This window comes from Muscardinus avellanarius (assembly GCF_963383645.1).
Source record: "Muscardinus avellanarius genome assembly, chromosome: 9".
Lineage (NCBI taxonomy): Eukaryota > Metazoa > Chordata > Mammalia > Rodentia > Gliridae > Muscardinus > Muscardinus avellanarius.
This window is the reverse complement of record NC_137795.1, coordinates 59,563,299-59,589,121: the sequence shown is the minus strand read 5'-3', so window position 1 is coordinate 59,589,121 and position 25,823 is coordinate 59,563,299. Positions and strand designations below refer to the sequence as shown.

Here is a 25,823-nt window from a genome sequence, read left to right as displayed (position 1 = left end):
TTAAGTATAAGTGCCTGGCTCTGCTCCATAAAAGTTATATGCTAGAGATAGATAAGACTTTAAGCCTCAGAAATAAAGTAGAATATTTTATCCGATACCATATGAGAAGAGAAAAAAACTTATTTCTTTGGTAAAACTAAGTGCCAAATGACTGGTAAGTCTTGATGTACTGGTTTAGATATCTGGCAATAGGTATGAGGATGCTGTTGGGGATAAAATCAGATAAAATGTGTAAAGATCCATTTTCAAATTCCTGTTGGGCATCATCATGTCACCAGTATTTCATTTGCTCCCTTGACAGCTAATACAAGAGATGCCTGTATTCCCAGCTACTCATAAGGCTGAGGCTGAGGCAGAAAAAGCTCAGATTGGAGCCCAGCCTGGACAACTTAGTGAAAGTGTATCTAAAAAAAAAAAAAAAAAAAAAAAAAAGAAAGAAAAGAAAAGAGCTTAGAGTATCTTTGGATCCAGACCCTGGTACCGTCACCACCAAAAAAAAAAAAAATATATATATATATATATATATATATATATATATATATGCGTAACCTAGCAAGTTACTTAATAAATCTTTGGCTTTATAAGGAAGGGCAAACAGTATTCAAAGGTCGATAACACCTGTTTTCACTGACAGAGCTTGCTCCTGAGGGAGTGAGGCAGTGACAGTATGGATAAGACAGCTTCAGGATTAAAAGGGTTCAGACCAATGCTTCTCAACTTACTTGGAACACCTGGGGCAAACTATTATTATAGGAAAAATAGTAGTAGTTAAACCTCACAAGATACTTGTGAGATGATGGTAAGCATCTGGCAGGCATTTACTATATGTTAGAAACTACTATTATTAGCTTATATTTATCTACCCTTAACAATTTAATTGGGTGTGTCCTTCTCTCTGCCCACTGGTCCTTAAGCAGCTTGTACTTACCTTGCACTTTTTGCAACAGAGACCGTCACTGCATTGAGAGTCTTGAGTCAAAGTGCATTTCTTACAACACTCTGCTCCTTCAAGGACACATTCCTAAGGAGCAAAACCATTTGCAAAACATCAGAAAATGGTGTCATTTCCTAAATAGTACCGGTATATTTATAAAAATAGATGTATAAACTCACAATAATAATCTCTCCTCCAGTTTTAGGTGTAACACTTGCTCTGTGCACCTCAACACATGCACCTGGAGTGGACTATGTTACTTACAAATCATCTTTAAACCACCACAGACTTACTGTCGGGGTCCCACAGTCACACTCTTCTCCAGTTTCAATGAAGCCATTGCCACACTCGGGAGGGTCAAGAAGCTGTGGGAGAGAAATCAAAGAGGGAAGTGAAATAAAGAAACATCAACAGCAAAGACTTTGAGAGACCCCACCTATGCATCTGTCATGTTGACCAGTTGTCCCAAACACATTTTTATTTACCTGAACTAGAAAGCATGTTTTTTAGAACTTGGAAATTCATGTGTACTTCTGTTTCCATTTTACATTTAACATATGTACATAGTTTCATATATATTTGTATATGTAATATATATCCAAGTAAGGTCTAGCGAATGTCACCAAAATAAAAGATAAGCTAGCCACTGACTAAATTTAAACCTCACTGACCCCTGAAATTCCATTTCTATCAGGAAGCAAGGGATTTGGAGCTAGGATGTCTGAATTTGAATCTTGGCACTGGCCTGGAGTGTAGCTCAGTGGTAGATCAGATGTTTAGCATGTGTGAGGCCCTAAGTTCAATCTCCAACACCAAAATAGAATAAAATAAAATATTGGAACAACTACTTAACATGTCAGAGCCTTAATATTTTAAATAGCAATGGTAATATTATCTATCCATCTAATTAAATGTCCAAAATTGTTGTGAGGATCAAGTTTAATGACCTGTGAAAAGCCCCTGATTAACTATCCTTCTTAGTTATTTCATAAATAAGAAAGTGAGGCTGAGACAGGAGGATCACAGTTCATGGACAACCTCAGCTACTACTTAGTGAGGTCCTTTGCAACTCAGTAAGACTGTTTCAAAATAAAGAATTAAAAAAATAGGGCTAGGAATGTAGCTCAGAGGTAGAATGCCCCTGGGTTCCATGCCCAGTACTGCCAAATAAAATAAAATAAAATAAAAAGAAAAGCATCACAAAATAGTCACATAGCTAATATAAAATAAAATACCTACAATTAACATAGTTTTGGATGACAATACTAATTTGTCCCAGAAATTAAAGCAACTTTTAGAGTTAAATTTTAGGCTTGTTTTGTTTTTTTAAACTGTCCGTCAATTTTATTATGTTTTGAATATTATTTATCCTCTGGTGATAAGCAAAATTTAGTAAGTAGTAAATAATTATTGTTATCTAGACAAAATATTTATTCAAAAGATAATCAACTCAGGTATGGTGGTGCACACATATAATCTCAGTACTTAGGAAGATGAGACAAGAGGACCCAAGGTTCGAGGACAACCTCAGCAACATAGAAAGACTCAGCAATCAAGCAAGACCCTGTTTCAAAAACAGTAAATAAAACGGGCTGAAGGTGTAGCGTGGAGGTAGATTCCATTCACAGAACCACACACATACACACACATACACATATACACAAAACACAGGAACACACAAAGTTAACCAAGGTTTTCAGATTAAAAAACGAAAGTGTATACATACCTGTAAACAGACACATTTTATTAACTAAGTAAAGAAAAAAATTATTTATTTATTTATGTATTTATGTATTTATTTATTTGGTGGTACTGGAGTTCCTGGAAGCCCTTCTACCTCCGGGCTACACTCCCAGACCTATTTTTACATTTTTATTTGGAAACAGGGTCTCCTAAGCTCCTAAACTAGAGTGCGCGGCTGGCTTCGAACCTGCGCGATCCTCCTGTCTCTGCCTCCCAAGCGCGGGGATTACAAGTGTGCACCACCACGCCTGGCAAGAAAAAAAATTTTTAAATCCACTCTTGTTTCTGTTCTCTTTCTTTCTTTCTTTCTTTCTTTCTTTCTTTCTTTCTTTCTTTTTCTTTCTTTCTTTCTTCTTTCTCTCTCTTTCTTCTTTCTTTTTGGTTTTTTTTTTGCAGTACTCAGGATGGAACCCAGGGACATTCTACCTTCAAGCTACACTACCTCCAGCCCTATTTTTTTATTCTTTATTTTCTAACAGGTCTCACTAAGTTTCGGAGTGCCTCAATAAGTAGCTGAAGTCAGCTTCAAACTTGCGGTCCTCCTGTCTCAGCCTCCCAAGTACTGGGATTACAAGCATGTGCCACCACACCTGGCTTATTCTGTTTCATCATCAAAATAGAACACAATTCCCAATATTAAAACTGACTTTGAAAATGTAGATATTCAGTATATTTAGAATATGTACAACAAGGCCAAATAAAAAGTTTCTCTTAAAGACTAAATAGCTAAAAATTTATAACACACAGAAAGATGAATAATTCATATTCCTTGATCACACTTATTACCTTGGAAGGTTTGTTGAACAGGCAGGCACCACCTCCACTATTCAGGAAGTCATGATATTCCTCAATGTTACACTGGGTGAACTTTTTCGGAAGGTAATAGCTATAAGATAGCAGAAAATCAATACCTGGATATAATATTAGTCTCCTTTATTAGCCTTAAAGTTAAAAACATTTGTTAAAATTATACATTATTCTTTAAAGTAAAAGAATAAATTAAACTTAGGTACAATATCAGTATTCAATCTGTGAGAGTTTTATTCAATCAAAATATGCCTAAATTCTTCACATGGTGACTCTGGTAACAATGATTCATTATTTTCATATGCATTTAAAGAAAATACACACATAACAGTACCTATAACTTAAATCAGAGAGTTAGGAAAATTTATTAAATAGCTTTAAAGGGATAAGAACTTCTAGCAGGACATTTAGTAATTGTTGGAAAATTATATCACTTTTTTTCATTACTAAAAAAAATACCCAAAGAAATTCTGAAAAAAATATTCTGAGTTCAAAATTCAAATTCAATCAATATTTTTTGAAAATCAAGACTCCAGATAATGGAGGGGAAATATCAGAAAAGTTTGAATGGAAAGATAGGAGAGGAGGAAGGCTGATCTTGATTAATGAGGATCTACATCTGAATATGTGTAAAATTATGAATATGACATGGTTAACCTGGACAACCATTGGTGAGAGGGGGAAGGGAAAATGGGGGTAGGGGGGAGAGGGCACCAAATATAGTTTAAATGTATACCATTTATGTTCAATAAAAAATTTGTTTAAAAAAAGACTGTATAAAACAGGACAGAGAACACTATAAATATGAGAACCAGGAGTTATGAAGAGACAGCAGAAATCACGAATACTGACCTACTAGAAATGCAAGAAGGGGAGTTCAGAATCTTGTTGTTCAATATGATGAAAGGTTTTAAAACAAGTATAGAGGAGGTTAAAGGTGAAATAGAAACACTAAAAAAGAATCATAAAGAGGTCTGGAATGAAATGAAAGAGGCAATAAGTGAAATGAAGACAGCAATTGAAAGAAACTCTGGAAGATTAGATGAAATGGAAAACAGAATATCAATATTAGAAGACAGTACATCCCAAACCGAAAACACAGTCAGCGATATACAGAAATCTTTACAGCAACAAAACCTAAACATCCAGCAATTATGGGATAATATGAAGCGCCCTAACTTACGGATAATAGGCATTGAGGAAGGGATAGAGGTACAGACCAAGGGCATATGTAATATCTTCAAGGAAATAATCTCAGAGAATTTTCCAAATATGGAAAGAGACTTGAATCTTCAAGTACAGGAGGCATACAGAACTCCACTGAGACAGGACCAAAGAAAAACCACTCCACGCCACATAATAACCAAATTGACCAGCATAGAGGCCAAGGAAGGAATCTTAAAAGCAGTGAGAACAAAAGGACAGGTGACATATAGAGGCAAAACAATAAGAATCACCCCAGACTATACAACCCAGGTCAGGAATGCTAGGAGAGACTGGTATGACGTGATTCAGACCCTGGAAGAAAATAACTTCCAGCCCAAACTAATCTATCCAGCAAAACTACTATTCAAGATCAATGGGGAAATCAAAGTCTTTCAAGATAAACAGAATCTCAAAAAATACATGAATTCAAAGCCAACACTAGAGAAAATTCTTAAAGAAATAAATCATAAGGAAGAAAAAAGAAGCAGACTTCAGAATCAGAGAAGAGAGGAAGTTAATAAGTGGGCCATTTAAGTAAAGAAGAAAGATCACACCACCCAAGAGTAGACAGAACACAAAATGGCAGAAAACAAAAAGCATATTTCAATAATATCACTTAATGTTAAAGGACTTAACTCACCAATCAAAAGACATAGACTGGCAATGTGGATTAGGAAACATAATCCAAACATATGCTGTCTGCAAGAAACTCACCTCACAGCCAAAGACATTCACAGGCTGAAGGTGAAAGGATGGAAAAAGATATACCATGCCACCAGTGACCAAAAAAGAGCAGGGGTAGCAACCCTGATATCAAACAAAACAGACTTTAAAATAAAACACATCAAAAGAGACAAATCAGGGCACTTCCTTTTATTAAAAGGAACAATACACCAAGAAGATATAATGATAGTAAATATTTATGCCCCAAATGTGGGTGCAACCACATTTGTAAAACAAACCCTTCTGGACATAAGATCCCAAGTAGATCCAAATACAATAATACTGGGAGACTTTAATACGCCTCTCACACCACTGGATCAATCTTCGAGGCAAAAGATGAGTAAAGATGCTTTAGAACTAAAGGAAACCATAAACCAAATGGACCTAATAGACGTTTTCAGAGTATTTCAACCAGGAACTACAGAATACACTTTCTTCTCAGCAGCCCATGGAACCTTCTCCAAAATAGATCACATCCTGGGACACAAAGAAAATACCAGCAAATTCAAAAAATGTAATATAATCCCATGCATCTTTTCAGACCACAATGGAATAAGAGTAGAAATCAACAACAGGAAACTCGAAAGAAAGTATTCAAATTTATGGAGAATGAATGATACACTACTAAATGACGAATGGGTAAGAGCAGAAATTAGGGAAGAAATAAAGAAATTTATGGAAACAAACGAAAACAGAGACACAACCTACCAAAACCTATGGGACACCATGAAGGCAGTACTAAGAGGAAAGTTTATCGCATTGAGTGCCCACATAAAAAGGATGGAGAACCACCAAGTAAAGAACCTAATGACACAACTCAAGGATCTAGAAATTCTGCAACAATCCATTCCCAAAGCCAGCAGAAGTCGAGAAATCATCAAAATTAGAGCAGAAATAAATGAAATAGAGAACAAAAAAACAATTCAAAGAACCAATAAAACAAAAAGTTGGTTCTTTGAAAAGATTAATAGAATTGATAAACCCCTGGCCAACCTAACCAAAAGAAAAAGAGAATCAACTCAAATTATCAAAATTAGAAATGAAAAAGGAGATATCACCACTGATAGTGAAGAAATTCAAAATATTATCAGAAACTACTTTAAAAATTTATACTCCAATAGATTTGAAAACCTGGATGAAATTGACAGATTTCTAAACACAGTTAACCTTCCTACACTCAACCAAGAGGACATAGCAAGCCTAAACCAACCAATAACAACCAAAGAAATAGAAACGGCAATAAAAATTCTTCCACCAAAGAAAAGCCCAGGCCCAGATGGGTTCCCAGCTGAATTCTACAAAACCTTCAGTGAACAACTAATACCAATACTTCATAACACGTTCCGGGAAATTGAAAGAGATGGAACTCTTCCAAATTCCTTCTATGAGGCCAGTATCACATTAATCCCCAAACCAAATAAAGATACCTCAAGAAAGGAAAACTACAGACCAATATCCTTAATGAACATAGATGCAAAAATTCTAAACAAAATACTAGCTATACGCATTCAAAACTATATCAAGAGAATAATTCATCACGACCAAGTCAGTTTCATCCCAGAAAAACAAGGCTGGTTCAACATACACAAATCAATACATGTTATTCACCACATAAATAGAACCAAGAACAAAAACCACATCATCATAGCAATAGATGCTGAAAAAGCATTCGACAAAATCCAACACCCATTTATGTTAAAAACACTGCAAAAAATTGGGATAGAAGGAAAGTACTTCAACATCATCAAGGCAATATACTGCAAACCCAAAGCCAACATTATATTGAATGGGGAAAAACTGCAAGAATTTCCGCTACAGTCAGGAACAAGACAAGGATGCCCACTTTCACCTCTCCTTTTCAATATAGTCCTTGAGACTCTTGCTGCAGCAATCAGACAAGAGAAGGAAATCAAAGGAATCCACATAGGAAGAGAGGAAGTGAAATTATCCTTATTCGCAGATGACATGATCCTTTATCTGGAAGACCCAAAGAACTCAACCAAAAGACTTCTGGAGCTGATCGACAAATTCGGCAAAGTCGCAGGTTACAAAATCAACCTAAAGAAATCAGTGGCCTTTCTTTATGCCAACAACGAATCCACAATGAAGGAAACAAAAACAACAATTCCATTCACTATAACCTCAAAACCAATAAAATACCTAGGAATAAACCTAACCCAAGATGTAAAAGACCTCTACAACAAAAACTATAAAACATTAAAGAAAGAAATAGAAGAAGACCTTGGAAGATGGAAAGATCTCCCGTGCTCATGGATAGGCAGAATAAATATCATCAAAATGGCCATTCTGCCAAAACTGATCTATAGGTTCAATGCAATTCCCATTAAAATACCAGTGACATTCTTCAGAGACCTAGAAAAATCAATCATGAACTTCATATGGAGAAAGAAAAGACCTAGAATAGCCAAAGCAATCCTCAATAACAAGAAACACGCAGGAGGCATTACAATCCCAGACTTCAAACTATACTATAGAGCAATAGTAGTAAAAACAGCATGGTACTGGCACAAAAACAGATATACTGACCAGTGGATTAGAATAGAAGATACAGAAACAAACCCACACATCTTTAGTCAATTAATCTTTGACAAAGGGGCCAAACACATACGCTGGAGAAAAGACAGCCTTTTCAACAAGTGGTGCTGGGAGAACTGGCTAACCATTTGTAAAAAGATGAATCTAAACCCCTATATCTCACCTAACACAGGAATCAACTCAAGATGGATCAAAGACTTAGAAATTAGACCTGAGACGGTGAAGTTAGTAGAGGAGAACATAGGTTCAACACTACAACATATTGGCACAGGCAGTAACTTTCTCAACAAAACCTCCAAAGCTCAGGAAATTAAAGCAAGAATAAACAAGTGGGATAACATCAAACTAAAAAGTTTCTTCTCATCAAAGGAAACTATCAATAACCTAAAGAGGAAGCCTACAGAATGGGAAAGGATCTTTACCAGCCACCATTCTGATAGGGGGCTAATATCCAGAGTATACAAAGAGCTCAAAAGGCTCTATACCAACAAAACAAACAACCCAATCAAGAAATGGGCAAATGAACTAAATAGACACTTCACAAAAGAAGAGATACAAAGGGCTAATAGATACATGAAAAGATGTTCTTCATCACTGGCCATCAGGGAGATGCAAATCAAAACTACACTGAGATTCCATCTAACCCCAGTCAGAGTAGCAAGCATAAAGAAATCAAACAACAACAAATGCTGGCGAGGATGTGGGGAAAGAGGAACTCTTTTACACTGTTGGTGGGAGTGCAAACTAGTTCAGCCACTATGGAGATCTGTGTGGAGATTCCTAAGAAAGGTGGGAATAGATCCACCATATGATCCAGCTATACCACTCCTGGGTATCTTTCCAAAAGGGTTGAATTCAGAGAAATACAGCAACATATGCATACCTATGTTCATAGCAGCACAATTTGTAATAGCCAAAATATGGATCCAACCCAGATCACCATCAACAGATGAATGGATAGCAAAACTGTGGGAAATACACACAATGGAATTCTATTCAGCCATAAAGAAGAACAAAATTATATCATTTGCAAGAATATGGAAAGCCCTGGAAAGCATCATGTTAAGTGAGATCAGCCAAGCACAGAAGGAGAAGATACACATGTTTCCTCTAATATGCCCAAACTAGAAAACACAAAGGATACCAGTAGGACCCCAGATATTAGAGGGGAAATACTAGCTAAGTTTTAATGGAAAGATAGGAGAGGAGAAAGGCCGATCTTGATTAAGGAGCATCTTCACCTGAACATGTGTAAAATTATGAATAAGACATGGTTAACCTGGCCAACCATTGGTGGGGGGGGGAGAGAAAACGGGGGCGGGGGGGAGAGGGCACCAAATATAGTGTAAATGTATACTAATTATGTTCAATAAAAAAAATTGTTAAAAAAGAAAAAAAAGACTGTATAAAAGATTATGATGGTACGAGCATGAATTATAAATTAGCATAAAATATAATCCCTTAAAATGTATAATTAATGTTAAGAGAAAGCTTAAGTACATACAGAAATTAAATTATAATGCAGGAGTTAAAATTATAATAAACCTCAGATGGCTAGAAATGTGGTTAGATAAACATTTAGGTTATGGTTAGGGAGAAAGACATTCCAGAGGAAAGAATATGTTTAGGAAACCAAAAGAATTTGGAAATTCATTTGCAATTACAATAAGCAAATTTTTACAAAGCTAAAAGTCCATGTAGGATATGGCTAGCAAGTCTAAAGAACTGGAAACCTGTATATATTTATGGTAAGAAAACAGATTAGATGAGTAGGGGAAAATGAGATTGCAAAGGAAGATAAAGGAAGACCATGGGCATCTAAATACTGGTAAAAAATGTGGACCTTATACCTCATACAATGAAAACTCACAATAGTTCTGAGCAGGATAATGGCATATAATGAGTAAGAGGTATGTGTGAAAACACAGATTACTCTCAGAAGCACAATAACCAATAAAAAGAAAATCACACAAAAACACATCATCACAGTGCCTCTCACATAAACTGAAAACATGCAAGGCAACACTATGTTTATATATGTATGTGTGTGCATGTGCATGCACACAGATGCAGTAAAGGTATAAAGATGGACCTGTACATTGTATGAACCAAACTCAAGATGATGGTTACCTTGGCTGGGCCTGGAAAACCATAAAAGGGAATCACAATGGGGACTTAACCATGTAACAGTGTTTGGGGGACTGTATAAATGTGAAACTTTCTTTTTGTGTGTGTGTGGTACTGGGGGTGGAACCTAGGGGCTTTTCTACCTCCAGGCTATACTCCTAGACCTATTTTATATTTTATTTGGAAACAGGGTCTCACTAAGTTGCTGAGAGCCTCACTAAGTAGCTGAGGCTGGCTTCGAACCTATGCGATCCTGCTGTCTCAGCCTCCCAAGCATGGGGTTTACAAGCGTGCGCCACCATGGAAAACTTTCTTGAGGGGAGAAGATTATATACTTCTTTGCCCAACTCCTTGTTAAGTAACACAACATTGTGAAGCCACCGGTGTTGGCTTAAAATCTGCCATTATGGGATTATCTATACCCAGAGATTCTGAGAAAATGACAAATTCAGGCTTTCTTTTTCTCTTTTATTTTTATTGTTTTGTTTTATTTTGTAGTACTGGTTAATGAACCCAGAGGCATTCTACCTCTGAGATGCACCACCAGCCTTTTTTGAAATATTTTGTTTTTAAACACAGTCCTGTTAGATTCTAGCTGAGAATTCTGCTTCACTGCTGAGGCTGGTTTTGAACCCCGTGATCTTCCCATCTCAGCCCCTAAAGTATGGGAACTTCAAGTGTATGCTACCAGGTTCAACTTGTTTTCTGATTTCTGCTTCTGAGAATCAATACAGACACTACTACTTATAACTTATTTAACTAGAATTAAAGAAGATAAGAGAGAATAAGTAGGTAAACCATAATTTATCAAGAACAACATTGTTTCATTATACTTCTAGTCTTGATTTAAGGGTAAAAAAGTTTCTGAGGTCTACTAACTTAATTGACATCAATTGTTTTCTTAAGTAAGAGTCTATTTTGTGAAATTATTTTTATATAGGGCGATTAAGAGTATTTACTTCTTATTTTTTCTCATTAATGCCTGTGGTGAGGTTGCAATGCACTAAGTGTCACATTCCTCAGAAGAGCACAGCAGGGAAAAGAAAAGCAAGTTATTTTCAAACAGAAGTGGCTCACCCAGTGTCTCCCATTATGCATCCAGACCAGGTGTCATCACATTTACACTCACCTAAGAGAAAATGAGCACACAGACCTTTTTATCAAGTGAACATAACAGGAGTAAAGTAGATTTTAGTTTTAAAACATTATTTTCACCTCATTTTAAAATCCTTTTTAAAAAGTAACACCTGCTTTCATGCGTGTGTGTGTGTGTGTGTGTGTGTGTGTGTGTGCGCGCGTGTGTGTTGAACTAAGGATTGAAACCAGGAGCATTCTACACCTGAGCTATGCCCCTATTCTACTTCCTATTTTTCATTCTTTATTTTGATACAGGGGCTCACTAGGTTGCAGAGGGCCCCGCTAAGTAGCTGAGGCTGGCTACGAACCTGTGATCCTCCTGTCTCGGCCTCCCAAATACTGGGATTACAAGCATGCGCCACCATCCCCAGTTTAATGCCTGCTTTCTAATTCTGCTTACACTTGAATATTTTTATGTGGCATATATACAATAAAAATACACTTGGACCCTATAAAATTTATATAAAATTATTATATAATTTTTACTTTTTAAAAAGACTAATTTGTTAAACCATTCACTTAAAATGTCTTAAATGAAAGACAATTAAATGCCAATGAAATAGTGAAGAACTTGGTGGTACCGCAGGAGGATCCCAGTATCACAGACTGCTAGGGTAATTATTAATTTCTTACACAATTTCCAAGGCCTCTGCAGGAAGGCTCTGGTGGAAGACAATACAGTCTATTGGTTAAGCAGAAGCCTCAGAATCAGGAAGACCTGGGTTCAAAACCTTGGTTTGCCACTTAGCATATGTATGATCTTAGAGACATTATCCTTCATGAGATAGTCACTTCTTTGGTCAAATAGGACTAAAAATAGGCATCTTGTAGGATCACATGGAAGATGACATTATCTAGGAAATAATGAGTATTCTGTCCATATTTATAATATTAATTACTAATTAATAAAGTGAATGTAGTTATAGTCAAGTTGGCTCTCCAAATACCTAGTATTAAGACCATTCATGGTGAAATAACTTTACCTCTTGGGAAAAAAACATTCTTCATAGATTCTACATCTGGCATATTTTACAAGGTCCCTACTCTGTAAAGCCTGATTCTGTGAGGAAGTTCTACCTCTACGTATGAAACCTGTATGCCTAGAATGATCTGTCAGAGCATTTCAGGTTATTAAAATCAGCTTACTTTGCCTCTTATTAGGTTAAATGTAGCAGTGAACTTATTGTCAAGTGGCTTTGTTTATTATACATAGGGAAATTCTCCTCTATCATATAAATATTCTCTTGTATACATCACCTATACTCTTTTAATCAAGCAACTGAATGAAAGAATCTCAGTCTACAAACTATTTTAAAATATTTAACAGGTAATCTTTTAAACGCAACTAAACCACACATGTGCTAAAACTTACCACTTGCTAACTTTCTTTTGTCTGAGATGATGCCAATATTATGGGCCAAAGACTGGGCAAGTGTAACTGCCATTAAATCAGTTTTCCCAAACTGAAAAACAAAAACAAAGTATATATTGTTCACCATTTAAGATGAGCCAGAGGATAATGTTATGATATAACTGAAAATAAGTAATTATAAAACATTATACTTGGCACAGGCTAAACACCTTATGCCTAGTGCTGAATATGTACTTGAGAAGAGGTAGTAAGAAATAAATCCATGTTTAATTAAATCTTATAGAAAAGACTTAGAAGCCTGAGAATCATCAACTTTTGAATTTGGAAACTTAAATCTAATTCTGAGTCCAAATTTCACCCTAAAACATTACTGAAAAGCTTAAGTGTTTGTATATGACTAAGTATTTTGAATAATACACAATAAAATGTGTAAAAAACTATTTGGAACTCATTCATATTTATTGTGTTCATTTGCACATCGGAAATTCTACCTGAATAAAATAGAAAGTGGATTCAGGAAACAGGAAGTAACAGGAAGTACTGATAATCTGTGGCCAATAGAAAGTTAAAAAGAACTGGAAATGAGGTTTGCAACATATACCAGTCCAAAGATTCTTGTATTTTTCATTTAGATCATTTTCATCAGGTTAAGTGCATGAAGGGTAAAAGACTCTTTGGAAAACCTACTGTATTTTTTTTTTCTCCTAAACAGGGAGGAAAGAAGAAAACATTCAGTTGGATTATTAGGTAGTAATGCTCAATTCACGTAACTGCTCAATTCTCTGGAAAATCATTCAATGATATTTTCCATGAATCCTATTTTCCATGAGGGTTAAGGTAAAAATTTACTCCATATAATCTGCAAACTGCTTAACCTGGAAATTATTCAAATTAAGACATGAATAGAATTATTGGGTATTGTCTATCATTATTTGTCTATTCTTTCCTGTGCTCAGCTATAGTAGCCGTATTGATTGCTAGTCAAATTATCTAACCTCTGGAGTGTATGAAATTCTGAGAGATTATCCCTTAAATATTAGGAAAACATTTTCAGCCATCATACCACTTTGTATTGTACAGATGTTCACACCTACTTCATTCACGCCTCCTCCTTTCAGCAACGAGCAAATCCCACCAATATAAGCTGCCCCGCTCCGGCTACTCTCAAATTGACTTCCCCTTTTAGAAAAGGAAATGAAAAATGCTTACTGCTCGCGGTTCAAACATCATAGCACCTCTCATTATTCATTTACCACATGTGTTTTCTCAATGCATACAGAACTTCCACACCCCTGAGGTAAGGGAGGAATGTGAAAATTGTTTATATTAATAACCAAAGAAAAAGGTTTCTGAGGGATGTTTCTCCATATGATCAGTAAATACCTTAAACTAATCTATACCTATTAAAAAAAGAATTACTGATGTGATGGACTCTGAGAAGGATGCAAAATCACTTCCGTAGTGCCTTGCCAAAAAACAGAACTTTGAGAGAACAGACAGCCCCACAGTGAGGAAAGTCTATAAAACAACTGATCTATACTCTTCAAAAGCATTGAGCTCAAAATAAAGGCTGAGAAAATATTCCAGGTTAAAAAAAAAGACAAAAGAGGTATAATGAAATACAATGTGTGATACTGCACTGGGTGCTGGATGGGAGAAAAAAATAAAAGTATTGTGTTTGTGTTAAATTTTCTGGATTTAATAATTTTCTATGGTTACTTGAGAATGTCTTCATTCTAGACAATACACACTAAAGGATTTATAGTAAAAGCAGAGTGAGTAAGCATTCCAAATTTACTCTGAGAAGGTTCAGAAAAAAATTCATAAGATGGGCACGGTGGTGCACTCTTGTAATCTCAGTACTTGGGAGGAGGAGACAGGAGGATCGCAGGTTCTTGGCCAGGCTCAGCTACTTAGTGAGGCCCTCCGCAATTTAGTGAGACCCTGTTTCAAAATAAGGAATAAAAAATAGAGCTAGGGGTGTGGCTTGGAGGTAGAATGCTCCTGGGTTCAATTCTCAGTACCACAAAAATAAATAAATAAATAAATAAATAAATAAATAAATAAATAAATAAATATAGATCTATATTTATGAAATCAGATATTTAGAAATGAAATCATAAAACCAATGGGGGGTAATGTTAATAATGGATGATTCTAGTAAAAGTCATATGTAATTTTCTTGTAGGATTCTTACAACTGTTCTCTAAATTTGAAATTATGTGAAAATTAAGTTATAACCAAAACATATTTTTTTACTTCTATTACTGTCCTCAAAAGTTCAGATTTTAGATAACAGGTAATTTGTTTGGTTTGGTTTTGGTGGTACCAGGGATGGAACCCTGGGACATTCTACTTCTGAACTATACCCATAGTCCTATTTTATTTTTCATTTGGAAAGAGGGTCACACTAAGTTTCTGAGAATGGCTTTGAACCTGCAATATTCCTGTCTCAGATCCCCAGGTTCTGGGATTACTTGGATTATTAGGTATGCATCACCAAACCCAGAGGTTTTTGCTTTTGTGGGTTCTCCTCTTTCCTGTGATACTGGAGATTGAATCCAGGGGCACTCTACCTCCAAGCTATACCCCTTAGTCCCTTTTATTTTTATTTATGTATTTGTATATTTATGTATTTATTTATTTGTTTTGTTTTTGTAGAAATTGGGGGCTGACCCCTGGGCAGTCTACCTCCAAACTATATCCTCAAAATGATTTTATTTTTTATTTAGAAACAGTGTCTCAGTAGGTTGCTGAGAGCCTCACTAAACTGCTGAGTCTGTCCTTAAACCTGCAATCCTCTAGTGTCAGCCTCCCCCAAGTATTGAGATTACAAGTGTGCGCCACCACATCCAGCTTAGATCTTTTAAAAAATACTACTACATATATTTCACTATTATATCAATTACATATATTACAATAAAAATAACATAAGAGTGAGAAAAATAAACATGAATTCCACCCAGGCATAGTGGCTCACACCTATAATCCCTTACTTGGGAGGCTGAAACAGGAGGATTGCAGGTTTGATGCCAGCCTCCGCTACTTAGTGAGGCTCTCTGCAACTGAGCCCTTATTTAAAAATAAAATAGAGCTGGAGTTGTAGCTGGAGAGTAGAATGTCCCAGGGTCCAGTCCCCAGTATCATACACACACACACACACAAAAAAAAAAAAAAAAAATCCCAGAAATTTAGTCTTACCTTAGAATCAAAAACAGAGAACATTAATGTTTAGAAGACAGCACCTTCAAAGAATGTAATTTACCAGTTGTTAAGAATACTTTATATGAGTAGTACTTTTACTCAGTAAACTGTGATTAAATCTCCTGAAACTTTTAATGAAATAGGCATGTGATAATAAAATTCAAAATTAAATCACTTTAATTTTAAACACAATTTCAAACAATCTATACTTTAAGACTTCTTCCAAATACTGCAATATCAAATCCTAATTTTAAAAGATACATCTCAGTCACGAGCAATACAGCAGTCAACATGTAACTTCTACCCCCATAAAAAAGTAGTAAATCATCGTGAAAGTTACGTACGAAAAAAGGTGAACTGCATCACTTTTCTCTTTGATAAAATCCCTCCTGTATTTCATAAACTCACGTAGGGTGATCAGTGGATTTTCAGATATGGCAAACTTGTTGTCAGCTGCCCAGGTTTCCATAGCAACCAATACTATCCTTGTCTTAAGTTGGTCTTTATATATCTAGTATATTAACGAAATGAACACACTAGTTGTACATGTGGTAAAAATCAAAATTTTACGAACAGGACTACAAGATCCTTTCATGAACACTCCTTGAGATTTAGTTAAAGATAAGAAATACCATTTTTAGGGGTTAATTATTCTTATTTGCATGCATTTCCCTTGAATAACAGAAACAATTTCTCTATCAAGTAACACCCAAAGGAAAAAGCAGCTTTTAGAAGCAAAAGACTCCTTCTTGACAAAAACTTGCACTCAATTCAATGTTTCCTCTGAGTCTGCTTTTTTGGTACCCTAGACAAAGAATTTATGTATTCTTCAGTTCCCCCAGCCCCCCTCCCCCAAAAAAAGCCAGTAAAGACTCTCCAGGAAAAAAAAATAATTTTTTTTTTTTCAGAATTGGGGATGGAACCCAGGGGCCTTCTACCTCCATGCTACACTCCCAGCCCTACTTTTTATTCTTTATTTTTTTGAAACAGGGTCTCACTGAGTTGCAGAGGGCCTCACTAAGTAGCTGAGGCTGGCAGCAAACTGCGATCCTGTCTCAACCTCCCAAATGCTGGGATTACAACAAGCATGTTCCACCATGCCCAGCTCAGGAAAATAATTTATATATAGTCCTACTAGCCCAGAGTAAACTCATGAAAAAGGTACAGGCACTGCCTTGTTGAAGAAAGATGTGGAAGTAGACAGAGTGAGTTTATTTAATGACATCATTGCCACAGCACCAGGTATTCTTTAGAAAAAGCACTACTGAAACTGGGCCCACGGGCCCACTTCTGATTATCATTTGAGACCAGGACTTCCAAACCAGCCTAGGCAACATAGTGAGACTTGTCACCCTCCCTCCCCCACCCCACCCCCCAAAAAAAGAGAAAGGGAAAAAGGGCACAACTGATGGAACATGGTTTCTCCATCATTAGAAGTACACTGTGAATATCTCTGCTGGGGCTATGATTTGACCTCTGTGTTTTACATTTGTGAAAAACACAGGAAGGAATTTCTGGCCTATCTGTGAGTAATTTTGACCAATTTCTCTTCCCAGAAAGAGATCAAAATCAGTAAGTCTATTATAAGGTCATCAGGGACTTTCAGGAACCCTTAGCTAAAGTGCAACTTGGGCAGTGAAAGTTTAAGGGTCATCTATCCGCAATCTGGAGATAAAATTCTTCTAGAGCAATACTGAATCGGGTTGGTACTTACTAAATCTGCCATGTTCACCACAGATTTCGCATAGGTATTGGTATGGACGACAGAAAGCCGATGCTTTTTAAACTGCAAGCAAAAGAAAAACAGTGAAGAACTTTCAAATTTATCAGAAAATTATCACCTCAGCAGGAAAGGGGGAAAAAAAAGAACATGGTATAAGAGAAAGACCCCTAAGGCTTTCTGTAACAAAAGGCTTAAGCCCGGGTTTTTTAACACCCTGTGTCCTGAAGGAAGGCTCTTAAAAGCTTGAGGTCTAATTTACTCATCTGCGATATAAAGTAAAAATCACCCACTCCATCCATTGCACAGTTGTTTTTTTCTGGTTTCTTATTCAAAACAATAAAACAGATGAGAGCTGTCTAGCAAGACACCCAAATCCATATAGGGATACGGCTAGAGAAAGTAAATGTGAATACTGCTCAAAGTGTAGGAACTGACAAGTTCTACAAGACTTCATCAGCAAGAAGAAAATCCCAAGATAAGGGTGACAAGGAGGTAGCTTATATCTTACACATGGATCACATATATTATCTCTGGTGTGGCCTCAATGGTATTTTAAAAATCAGAAAATATCATGTCAACTTGATTTCTGACTTCATTCAGAAGTAGCCACCCTACATGGTAATAACTAGAAATCCCAGAGAAGCACTGAGAAGACACACTTAGAAACACACAGGCTAAAAAAAATACATGTTATTATAGTTTGTACTTATTTTATAAAAAGTCTCAGGAAACAATAACAGTGACTGGATTCAAACAGGTAAAATGAAAACAGACCTAGCCTGAACAAAAAAGCAGTATTATTATTATTATTATTATTATTATTATTATTATTATTATTTGAAGCCATCATAAAGATAATACTATTAGCTGAGCATGATGGCACATACTTGTAATCTCAGCATTTGGGAGGCTGAGACAGGAGGATCACGGTTCTCAGACAGCCTCAGCTACTTAGTGAGGCCCTCAGAAACTTAGTGAGACCTTGTTTCAAAATAAAGAATAAAAAATAGGATTGGGGTGTAGCTCAGAGGTAGAATGCCCCTGGGTTCTATCCCAAGTTCCACAAAATATTCATACACATACACACACACATGTTATTTAATAATTAATTTATTTATTTATTTATTCATTTATTTTTGTAGTGCTGTGGATGCAACCCAGGGGCTTTCTACCTCCAGACTACACCACCGGACCTATTTAATTTTTATTTTATTTATTTATTTATTTATTTATTTATTTTTGTGGTACTGAGGGTGAAACTCCCTCCTAGACCTATTTCATATTTTATTTGGAAACAGGGTCTCACTAAGTTGCTGAGAGCCTCACTAAGTAGCTGAGGCTGGCTTCGAACCTGTGCGATCCTTCTGTCTCAGCCTCCCAAGCGTGGGGTTTACAAGCGTGCACTGCCATGCCTGGCTCACATATGTTATTTAATTTTATTTAGATAAGTGACATATTTTCTCTCAAATTAATATAAGCTTGTACCCCAAATTAAGTAAAATTAAGTGCTGAAGTTTATTTTAACACTGGTTTCCTGGAACAAGTAGCATTATAACAATATAAGCTTGTACCCCAAATTAAGTAAAATTAAGTGCTGAAGTTTATTTTAACACTGGTTTCCTGGAACAAGTAGCATTATAACTCAGTGCTAGTTTATGAATGTCACCACACTTCAAAATGCCCATTAATTAAATGTACATACTATAGGTAAAAACAACTTGACTCTCAACAAGAAGAAAGTTTTGCCAAGTTCTTATTCCAGGGCTTTCACTGCTTGCTCTGCAAAATTTTTCTGTGTGATATTTTGCCTGGCAAAATAGACACAGGAAAACTTTTATATCCAGGCATGGGAGCCTATAATCTCAGTACACTGAGAGGCTGAGTCAGGAGGATTACAGGTTCAAAGCCAGCTTCAGCAACTTAGTGAAGCTCTCAGCAACTTGGTGAGACCCTGTTTCCAGATAGAAAGTAAAAAGTGTTGGGAGTGTAGTTCAGAGGTAGAATGCCCCTGGGTTCAATCTCCAGTATCACATATACACACAAAGAAGGAAAGAAGGAAGGAAGGAAGGAAGGAAGGAAGGAAGGAAGGAGAAAAACTGCTTCTCTTTTATTAGAATAAAGTTATACAGTGCAAACGAAAGTGTCACACAATTGATGCCTCATTTGGTTTCTCAGCATATTAAATGCTATTTAATATAATATTAAATTTTTACTTTTTAAAACGTCAAAATTTTAGTAAGGAGAGACTTAAATACTAGTACCTATATTTATCAAGCAAATTCAAATCATTGACATTATGAGTTACAGAGATAATTTTTGTAACCACAAATTATTGTTAGCTACTTCTACCTAAGAGCATTTCCTACTCATGAGTTGTTGCTGGCTAGCAAATACATTTGGTTATGGTAAAAAATCCAGGTTATAACTTGATGAGCTCTTTTATTTCTTCTAAACTTATCTTTGTACTCTCCAGTTTTATCCTAGACACAAACTATAAAAAAGAGAAAGAAAGCAAATCTTACCATGAGATGATCATTCACAATCATCAGTTCAATGTATTTGGTTTCCTCTTCCACATTACGAGGAAATCGAAGAAGCTGCAACAGAACAAGGGAAATGGCTTCAAATAAGCCCCTCTCAACTTGGCTATGAGAAGTGAAAATATATAGGGAAATCAATAAAACAAAAACTTCCCCTTTCTTTTTTTATGCTTTTGTTGGTTCATCATAAACACCATAATGAGGAATAGAGTGATAGGAACACTTGGTGTGTTTCCCTCTGGATCCCACCCGCTCCCTCCCCTTCCCTGCACTTGTTACTGACATTGGTATTGATATTTTCATATATGCTCATAGCATTTTTTGAACTGTTGTCTTCATCAGTCTTCTTTTCCCATTCTACACCCCCTCCATCACACAAATGGATTCTCTCCTCCTTTATCTGAGGTCCCTTTTTTACTCAATTTCTCTCTAGCTTTCATATATGAGAAAAAACACACAACTGTTCTCTTTCTGAGATGGGCTAATCTCACTTAACATGATATTCCCTAAATCTATCCATTTTTCTGAAAATAACATATTCCCCTTTTCATTCCTTTAGCATTTATTTTTTAAATTTTAATCAGTTTATTTAATTTTTGAGTAGGTAATAATATATTTACATGGCTGTAAAAGTCAACAAAGTATAAAAAGGCCTAGCTTGAAAGTTTCCCTTTATCCTCTGTTCCCCATCTATCCAGTTTCTATTTCTTCTTCGACCATGGGTACAGTAAGTTACTGGTTTCTTCCAGAAACATTTATGCAAATAAAATTAAATATAAAATATTCTTTATTTTATATTTTCTTTCATTTCACTCTCTTCCATTTCAATCTAGTTTTATTTAACAGAATATCATAGAAAAAATAATAAATCAAGCATATTCTTCCTTATTTAATTCAATTTAATTCCAGAATTCTTTCTAGGAATAGGGTGATGAACATTTTTATTCTATAATCTCCAAATCTGGGACTGAGATATTCCCTTTCTTCTGGTATAGCTCAGAGGAGCACCCAAGTGACATAGGAGGTTATTTTTTTTTTCAAGATAGTTTTGATAGTTCCCAAGAGAAATATTTAGCTGTGATAAACACCCTCTACTTTCAAAATCATGATCAATCAGTATGCTAGGCAGGGGCCACTATGAGAGCTATTACCTTTGTTCTCTGCATTTCACCCATACTACAATCTTTAACGAAATTTGTAAAATCAACTTTTCCATTATGCCATAGTTCAATACATATTCTGTCAGTGCATCTTTTTGTTTACTTGCTCAGGGCATTTTCATGATGAGGAACTACAATTAAATCTGAATGAATACATGTATGCTTGTTTTGAATGCTACACTTAACAAGCTAAAAATATGCTGCTGCATGGATTTTATCTTTTGCCAAAAAAAAACTTAAAAAATCTCTTTCATCACCAGTTGGTAGGAAATAATAAATTACATTTTTGAGATTGAAAAACAGAGTAATTTTGTAATGCTACACTGTATTCAATAACAAGGATTTCTGTTTTGTTTGTTTTGGTTTGGTTTTGGTCCTGAAAATGGAACTCAGGGACATTCTACCTCAGAGCTACACCCCCAAGTCCTATTTTATTTTTAATCGAAACAGGGTCTCACTAAGTTGCAGAGTGCCTCAGTAAGTTGCTGAGGCTAGCCATGAACCTGTGACCTTCCTGTCTGAGGAAGTACTAGGATTATAAGCATGTGCCACTATACCCAGGTAACACGCTTGGTGCATGTGTGTCTACAGGCACCTCTCTGAGACCACACTTCCTAGGTCAGAATCCCAGCTCCAATACCAGGTGATCTTATTTCACCCTAGGCACGTTTCTTAAGCCTCTTATGCTTCACTGTCCTTTTAAGAAAAATGGAAATAATAATGTCATCTTTATAAGGTTCTTTTGAGGATTAAATGTGGTAATATAGTTAAAATTAATACAATAGGGCCTCATGTACAGTGAATACAAAATAAAATTTAGCAACTCTTATATGCATAATAGGTGCCTATAAACATGTTTTATTTCAAGGTAATAAGTTCAAGTTCCCTCAACTGCTTGATCTTAATAAAGCACTACTTCCTCTATGCCATACACAACCACACGCTCACAGAAGCCACCACGGTGCTGATGACAACTTCAGTCTGGTGGCCAGAACTCTTATCTGTCTAAACCATTACCAATGCAATGATTCTAGGTAGACCATTTTAACATGTCAGTACCATCATTTATTTATTTATTTATTTTTCTGTGAAAGAGAAATAATGGTGCCTACTTTAAGTGGTTTTAAGTACTATATAAAAGTTATTGTATTACTCAGTCCAAGATTCAATTAAACAGTCATAAAGTTTATGTCTTAATTTTGTTACCTGGACTCCAAAGTAGATCAAGTGATTAAAAAAATAAAAAAACATTTTGTGGCTTCAAGACCTGATTGATTTGCTCTCATGGGTTATCTTCAAGGAGGTAAATGTCAGGATACATATAAGCAGATTCCATAGTGTAGTACTTAACTAGGTAAAGAAGAAGTTTGTGGTAGAAGGAACCTAAAATGCCATAAGCAGGAGCCCCATAATCCATGAATTTGATGAAGAACTATATTGTTGCCACTATCTCAAATCCTTTTTGAAACTACAAAATAGTATGGTCCATTTTCACTGCTCCCATACATATGATGCCTGTGCTGCCTCCCTCACCTTGACAAATGTCTAAACTAGTACTCTGTGTGAGGCCTAACCTAGATTCAAATGATTTGCAAGTGATGAGTGCTTTAAAATATTATGACATATACCTCTGAATACATACCTGCCGTTTACTCCTTTTTGGTCTTGGCCTCAAAATAAATTTTGGTAGAGTAAAATTTACGTGTTGGAATTCTAAAAGGAAGCAAAAATAAATCAAATTTAACAGTGCATTTTCAAAATTTTTTAAATACCAAGTTTTACTAGCCCTTCCCTCTTATAAATTTTATAACATATAATGTTGCATTTAATGATCACATAGAACATTAATCAAAGTATGTTATGTTAATACTAAATCAATATATAATGGATGAATAAAAGTTTAAAAATATCAATCATTCCTATTTTAATTCATATTGGTATTTTTCATATTACTCCAATACATAAAATGACAATCTTTATCAAGAATCCTCTAAATAGCCAACCTGACCTTCCCTTTTGCTACTAACCTTCTAGAGGCAGCAAAATAAATTAAAGAAGGGAGCAATAAGAATCAAATAGAATAATCACACATTTATAATATCATGACTTATTAAGAAATTACTATAAGCCACCAAAGTTCTGTTTTAATTTGTCCAAGTCATTCACATTCTTCTTCACCCATATTAAAATTTACTTCAGGGTCTGTATGCTCTTGGGAATGCAGATAAAAATCTGAACCCTTCTTAATTTGCAGAACAAAATTATGCATCAATTATTTATGGACATAGATTCATCTTTGAAAATAGGGAAGGATTTCTTACAAAGTGAAAGAAAAAGTGCAATCATCCCCTGTGATACAGATTTGCTAAAACATTGATGGTTGACTGAGCAACATGAAGCAGTATAACATGGGCCTTCTTGTGGGAATAGGACTATAGAATAAGGCTATAAAACAATAGAAATATAGGCTATAGGAATATAGGGAGCTGTAGGAATGTGGCTATAGGAACAGGGCTTCTAGTGGTATTAGGGATATTGGATACTAAAGTGAGCCATTATCATTGATTCATGGGTAGTGTTTGTACAAGCTGAAAAGTTCTCTGAAACCACGCTTCCCCAAAATGTGATATAATATGTTCAAATGTGTTCAAATGTGTCTTCTTAGCCCATAAATGAGTTATTATATTCAAAGCAAATCACCATATTATAAAACTATATAATTTAAAAAGAATTATGAAATATATTTTTATGTAAAGTTGTGGTCAAGATTCATTTAAGTGGAATACCTAGTTTTCTTTTCACTACCTTAACTGTATTGGTAAACCGTAAGTAATTTTAACTTCTGAAATTTTTCTTTCTATCCACAAGATAGTATAGCAATGTTATCAAGGTGAAGGGATAATCATGGTAGAAAAAATATGTGACAGAGAAAAGCTGAATAATAAAATCAGGCTAAGGATTTTAATATCTTATCTACTTACAAGCTCATTTTCAAATATGATCTGAGTATACTGCCTAGGAGGATGCTAGCATGGTCATAGAACAGATTCTATGGGCAGAGAAATATGTTGTCTTTCCACAATTAATTTGTAAGACACAGAAAAACAAGACCAAAGAATTAAGCCAAATCATATCAATAATTTTTTTAAATGCAAATAGACTAAACGTTACAGCTAAATGGCTCAGATTGTCAAACTGAATATTTTAAGAGTGCAAGACCTACCTATATGCCATTTATAGGAGGTACATTTTGAATGCAAAATACAGAAGATATACCTTGCAAACTTTAATCACAAGACAGCTATGCCAGAAATATTACTATTATATCATGTAACCTCAGTACAATAAGTGTAATCAGGGAGAACAAGGAATATTTCATAATGTCAAATGGATCCACTCATAAAAAGAAACAGCACTCCTATCAACAACTAGATGTGTGATCTGAGAAGCAAATCCTTCCCAGTTGAACTTTTAGATTAGATTCTAGCCCCAGAAGACAGTTACTCTAAAAAAACATGAGAGATCATGGGCCAGTGGCACACAGCTGAACCACACCCAGGTTCCTGATAGGCAAAAACTATGAGATAATTAGTGTTTACTGCTTCAAGCCAATAAGTTTTAAACTAATTTGTCACACAGTAATAGATAACTAATACAACTTCTACACTAAAAATGGCTGAAATTAAGATAAAAATGTTAAATTCTAAATTATTTTATTTTTCTGATCTGGTACATCTGGGTGGGGCTGAGAATTTTAATTTTTTATTTGTTTTGTTTTGGTGATAAGCAGGTTAAGATTCACTTTACCACTCAGCTATATCCTCTACAAAGTTCTAAATACGTGAGGAGCTATGCTATGCTGATGGGTTAGAAGACTCAGTACAGGTGGTATGTCTATTTTTCCACAATTAGTCTATATATTCAATATAATTATAAACTCAGAGAATTGTAGAAATTGACAAACTGGTTCTAAAATTTTCATGGAAATGTAAAAAACCTAAAAGAACCAAAATAAAATAAATAAAAACAAAATCAAAGAATGTATGCTACTTGGATGTATTACATGATTTCAAAACATACTATAAAAATAGAAAAAAATGTGATATTAGTAGCCAAATATCTAGGGAATAGACTCATATCAATACTGTACGACAAAGACATCTAGGACAAAACGAAGCTTTTTTCAACAAATAGTGCTAGAATAACTGGACATCCCTATGAGAAATAAAACTCTACCTCTACTTTACCGTGCACAAAAATCATTTGGGGAAGATGACAAATCTAAGCATTAAAAGTAAAACTATATTGAGAGGCTGAGACAGAAGGATCGTGGTTCATGGACAGCCTCAGCTACTTAGTGAGGCCCTTTGCAACTCAGTGAGACCCTGTTTCAAAATAAAGAATAAAAAAAATAGGGCTGACGGTGTAGCTTGGAGGTAGAATACCCCTGGGTTCCATCTCCCGTACCACAAAAATAAAATAGAAATAAAATAAAATAATAAAACTATGGAGTTTTTAGGAGAAAATGTTGGAAAGTATCTTCACAACTTGAAGGCAGATAAAGATTTCATAGAACAAAGAAAGCAATAAT

The 25,823-nt window shown here is 35.4% G+C and overlaps 1 protein-coding gene across 15 annotated transcripts in view; it reads right to left on the bottom strand.

The window, feature by feature from the left end:
* Window positions 1-25,823, bottom strand: part of ADAM22 (ADAM metallopeptidase domain 22) — a gene marked incomplete at both ends in the record, with an annotated part of 237,120 nt that overhangs the window by 53,181 nt on the left and 158,116 nt on the right. For 14 of the 15 annotated variants that reach the window (XM_080700872.1, XM_080700866.1, XM_080700864.1 and 11 more), the window contains 10 exons: window positions 929-1,021; window positions 1,228-1,299; window positions 3,464-3,563; window positions 11,174-11,225; window positions 12,606-12,696; window positions 13,700-13,784; window positions 16,154-16,320; window positions 17,524-17,595; window positions 20,055-20,129; window positions 22,875-22,945. In XM_080700872.1, coding sequence (XP_080556998.1) covers window positions 929-1,021; window positions 1,228-1,299; window positions 3,464-3,563; window positions 11,174-11,225; window positions 12,606-12,696; window positions 13,700-13,784; window positions 16,154-16,320; window positions 17,524-17,595; window positions 20,055-20,129; window positions 22,875-22,945 — 878 coding nt within the window. The remainder of the gene's footprint in view (window positions 1-928; window positions 1,022-1,227; window positions 1,300-3,463; window positions 3,564-11,173; window positions 11,226-12,605; window positions 12,697-13,699; window positions 13,785-16,153; window positions 16,321-17,523; window positions 17,596-20,054; window positions 20,130-22,874; window positions 22,946-25,823) is intronic. The other variant, XM_080700869.1, reaches the window with a different exon arrangement.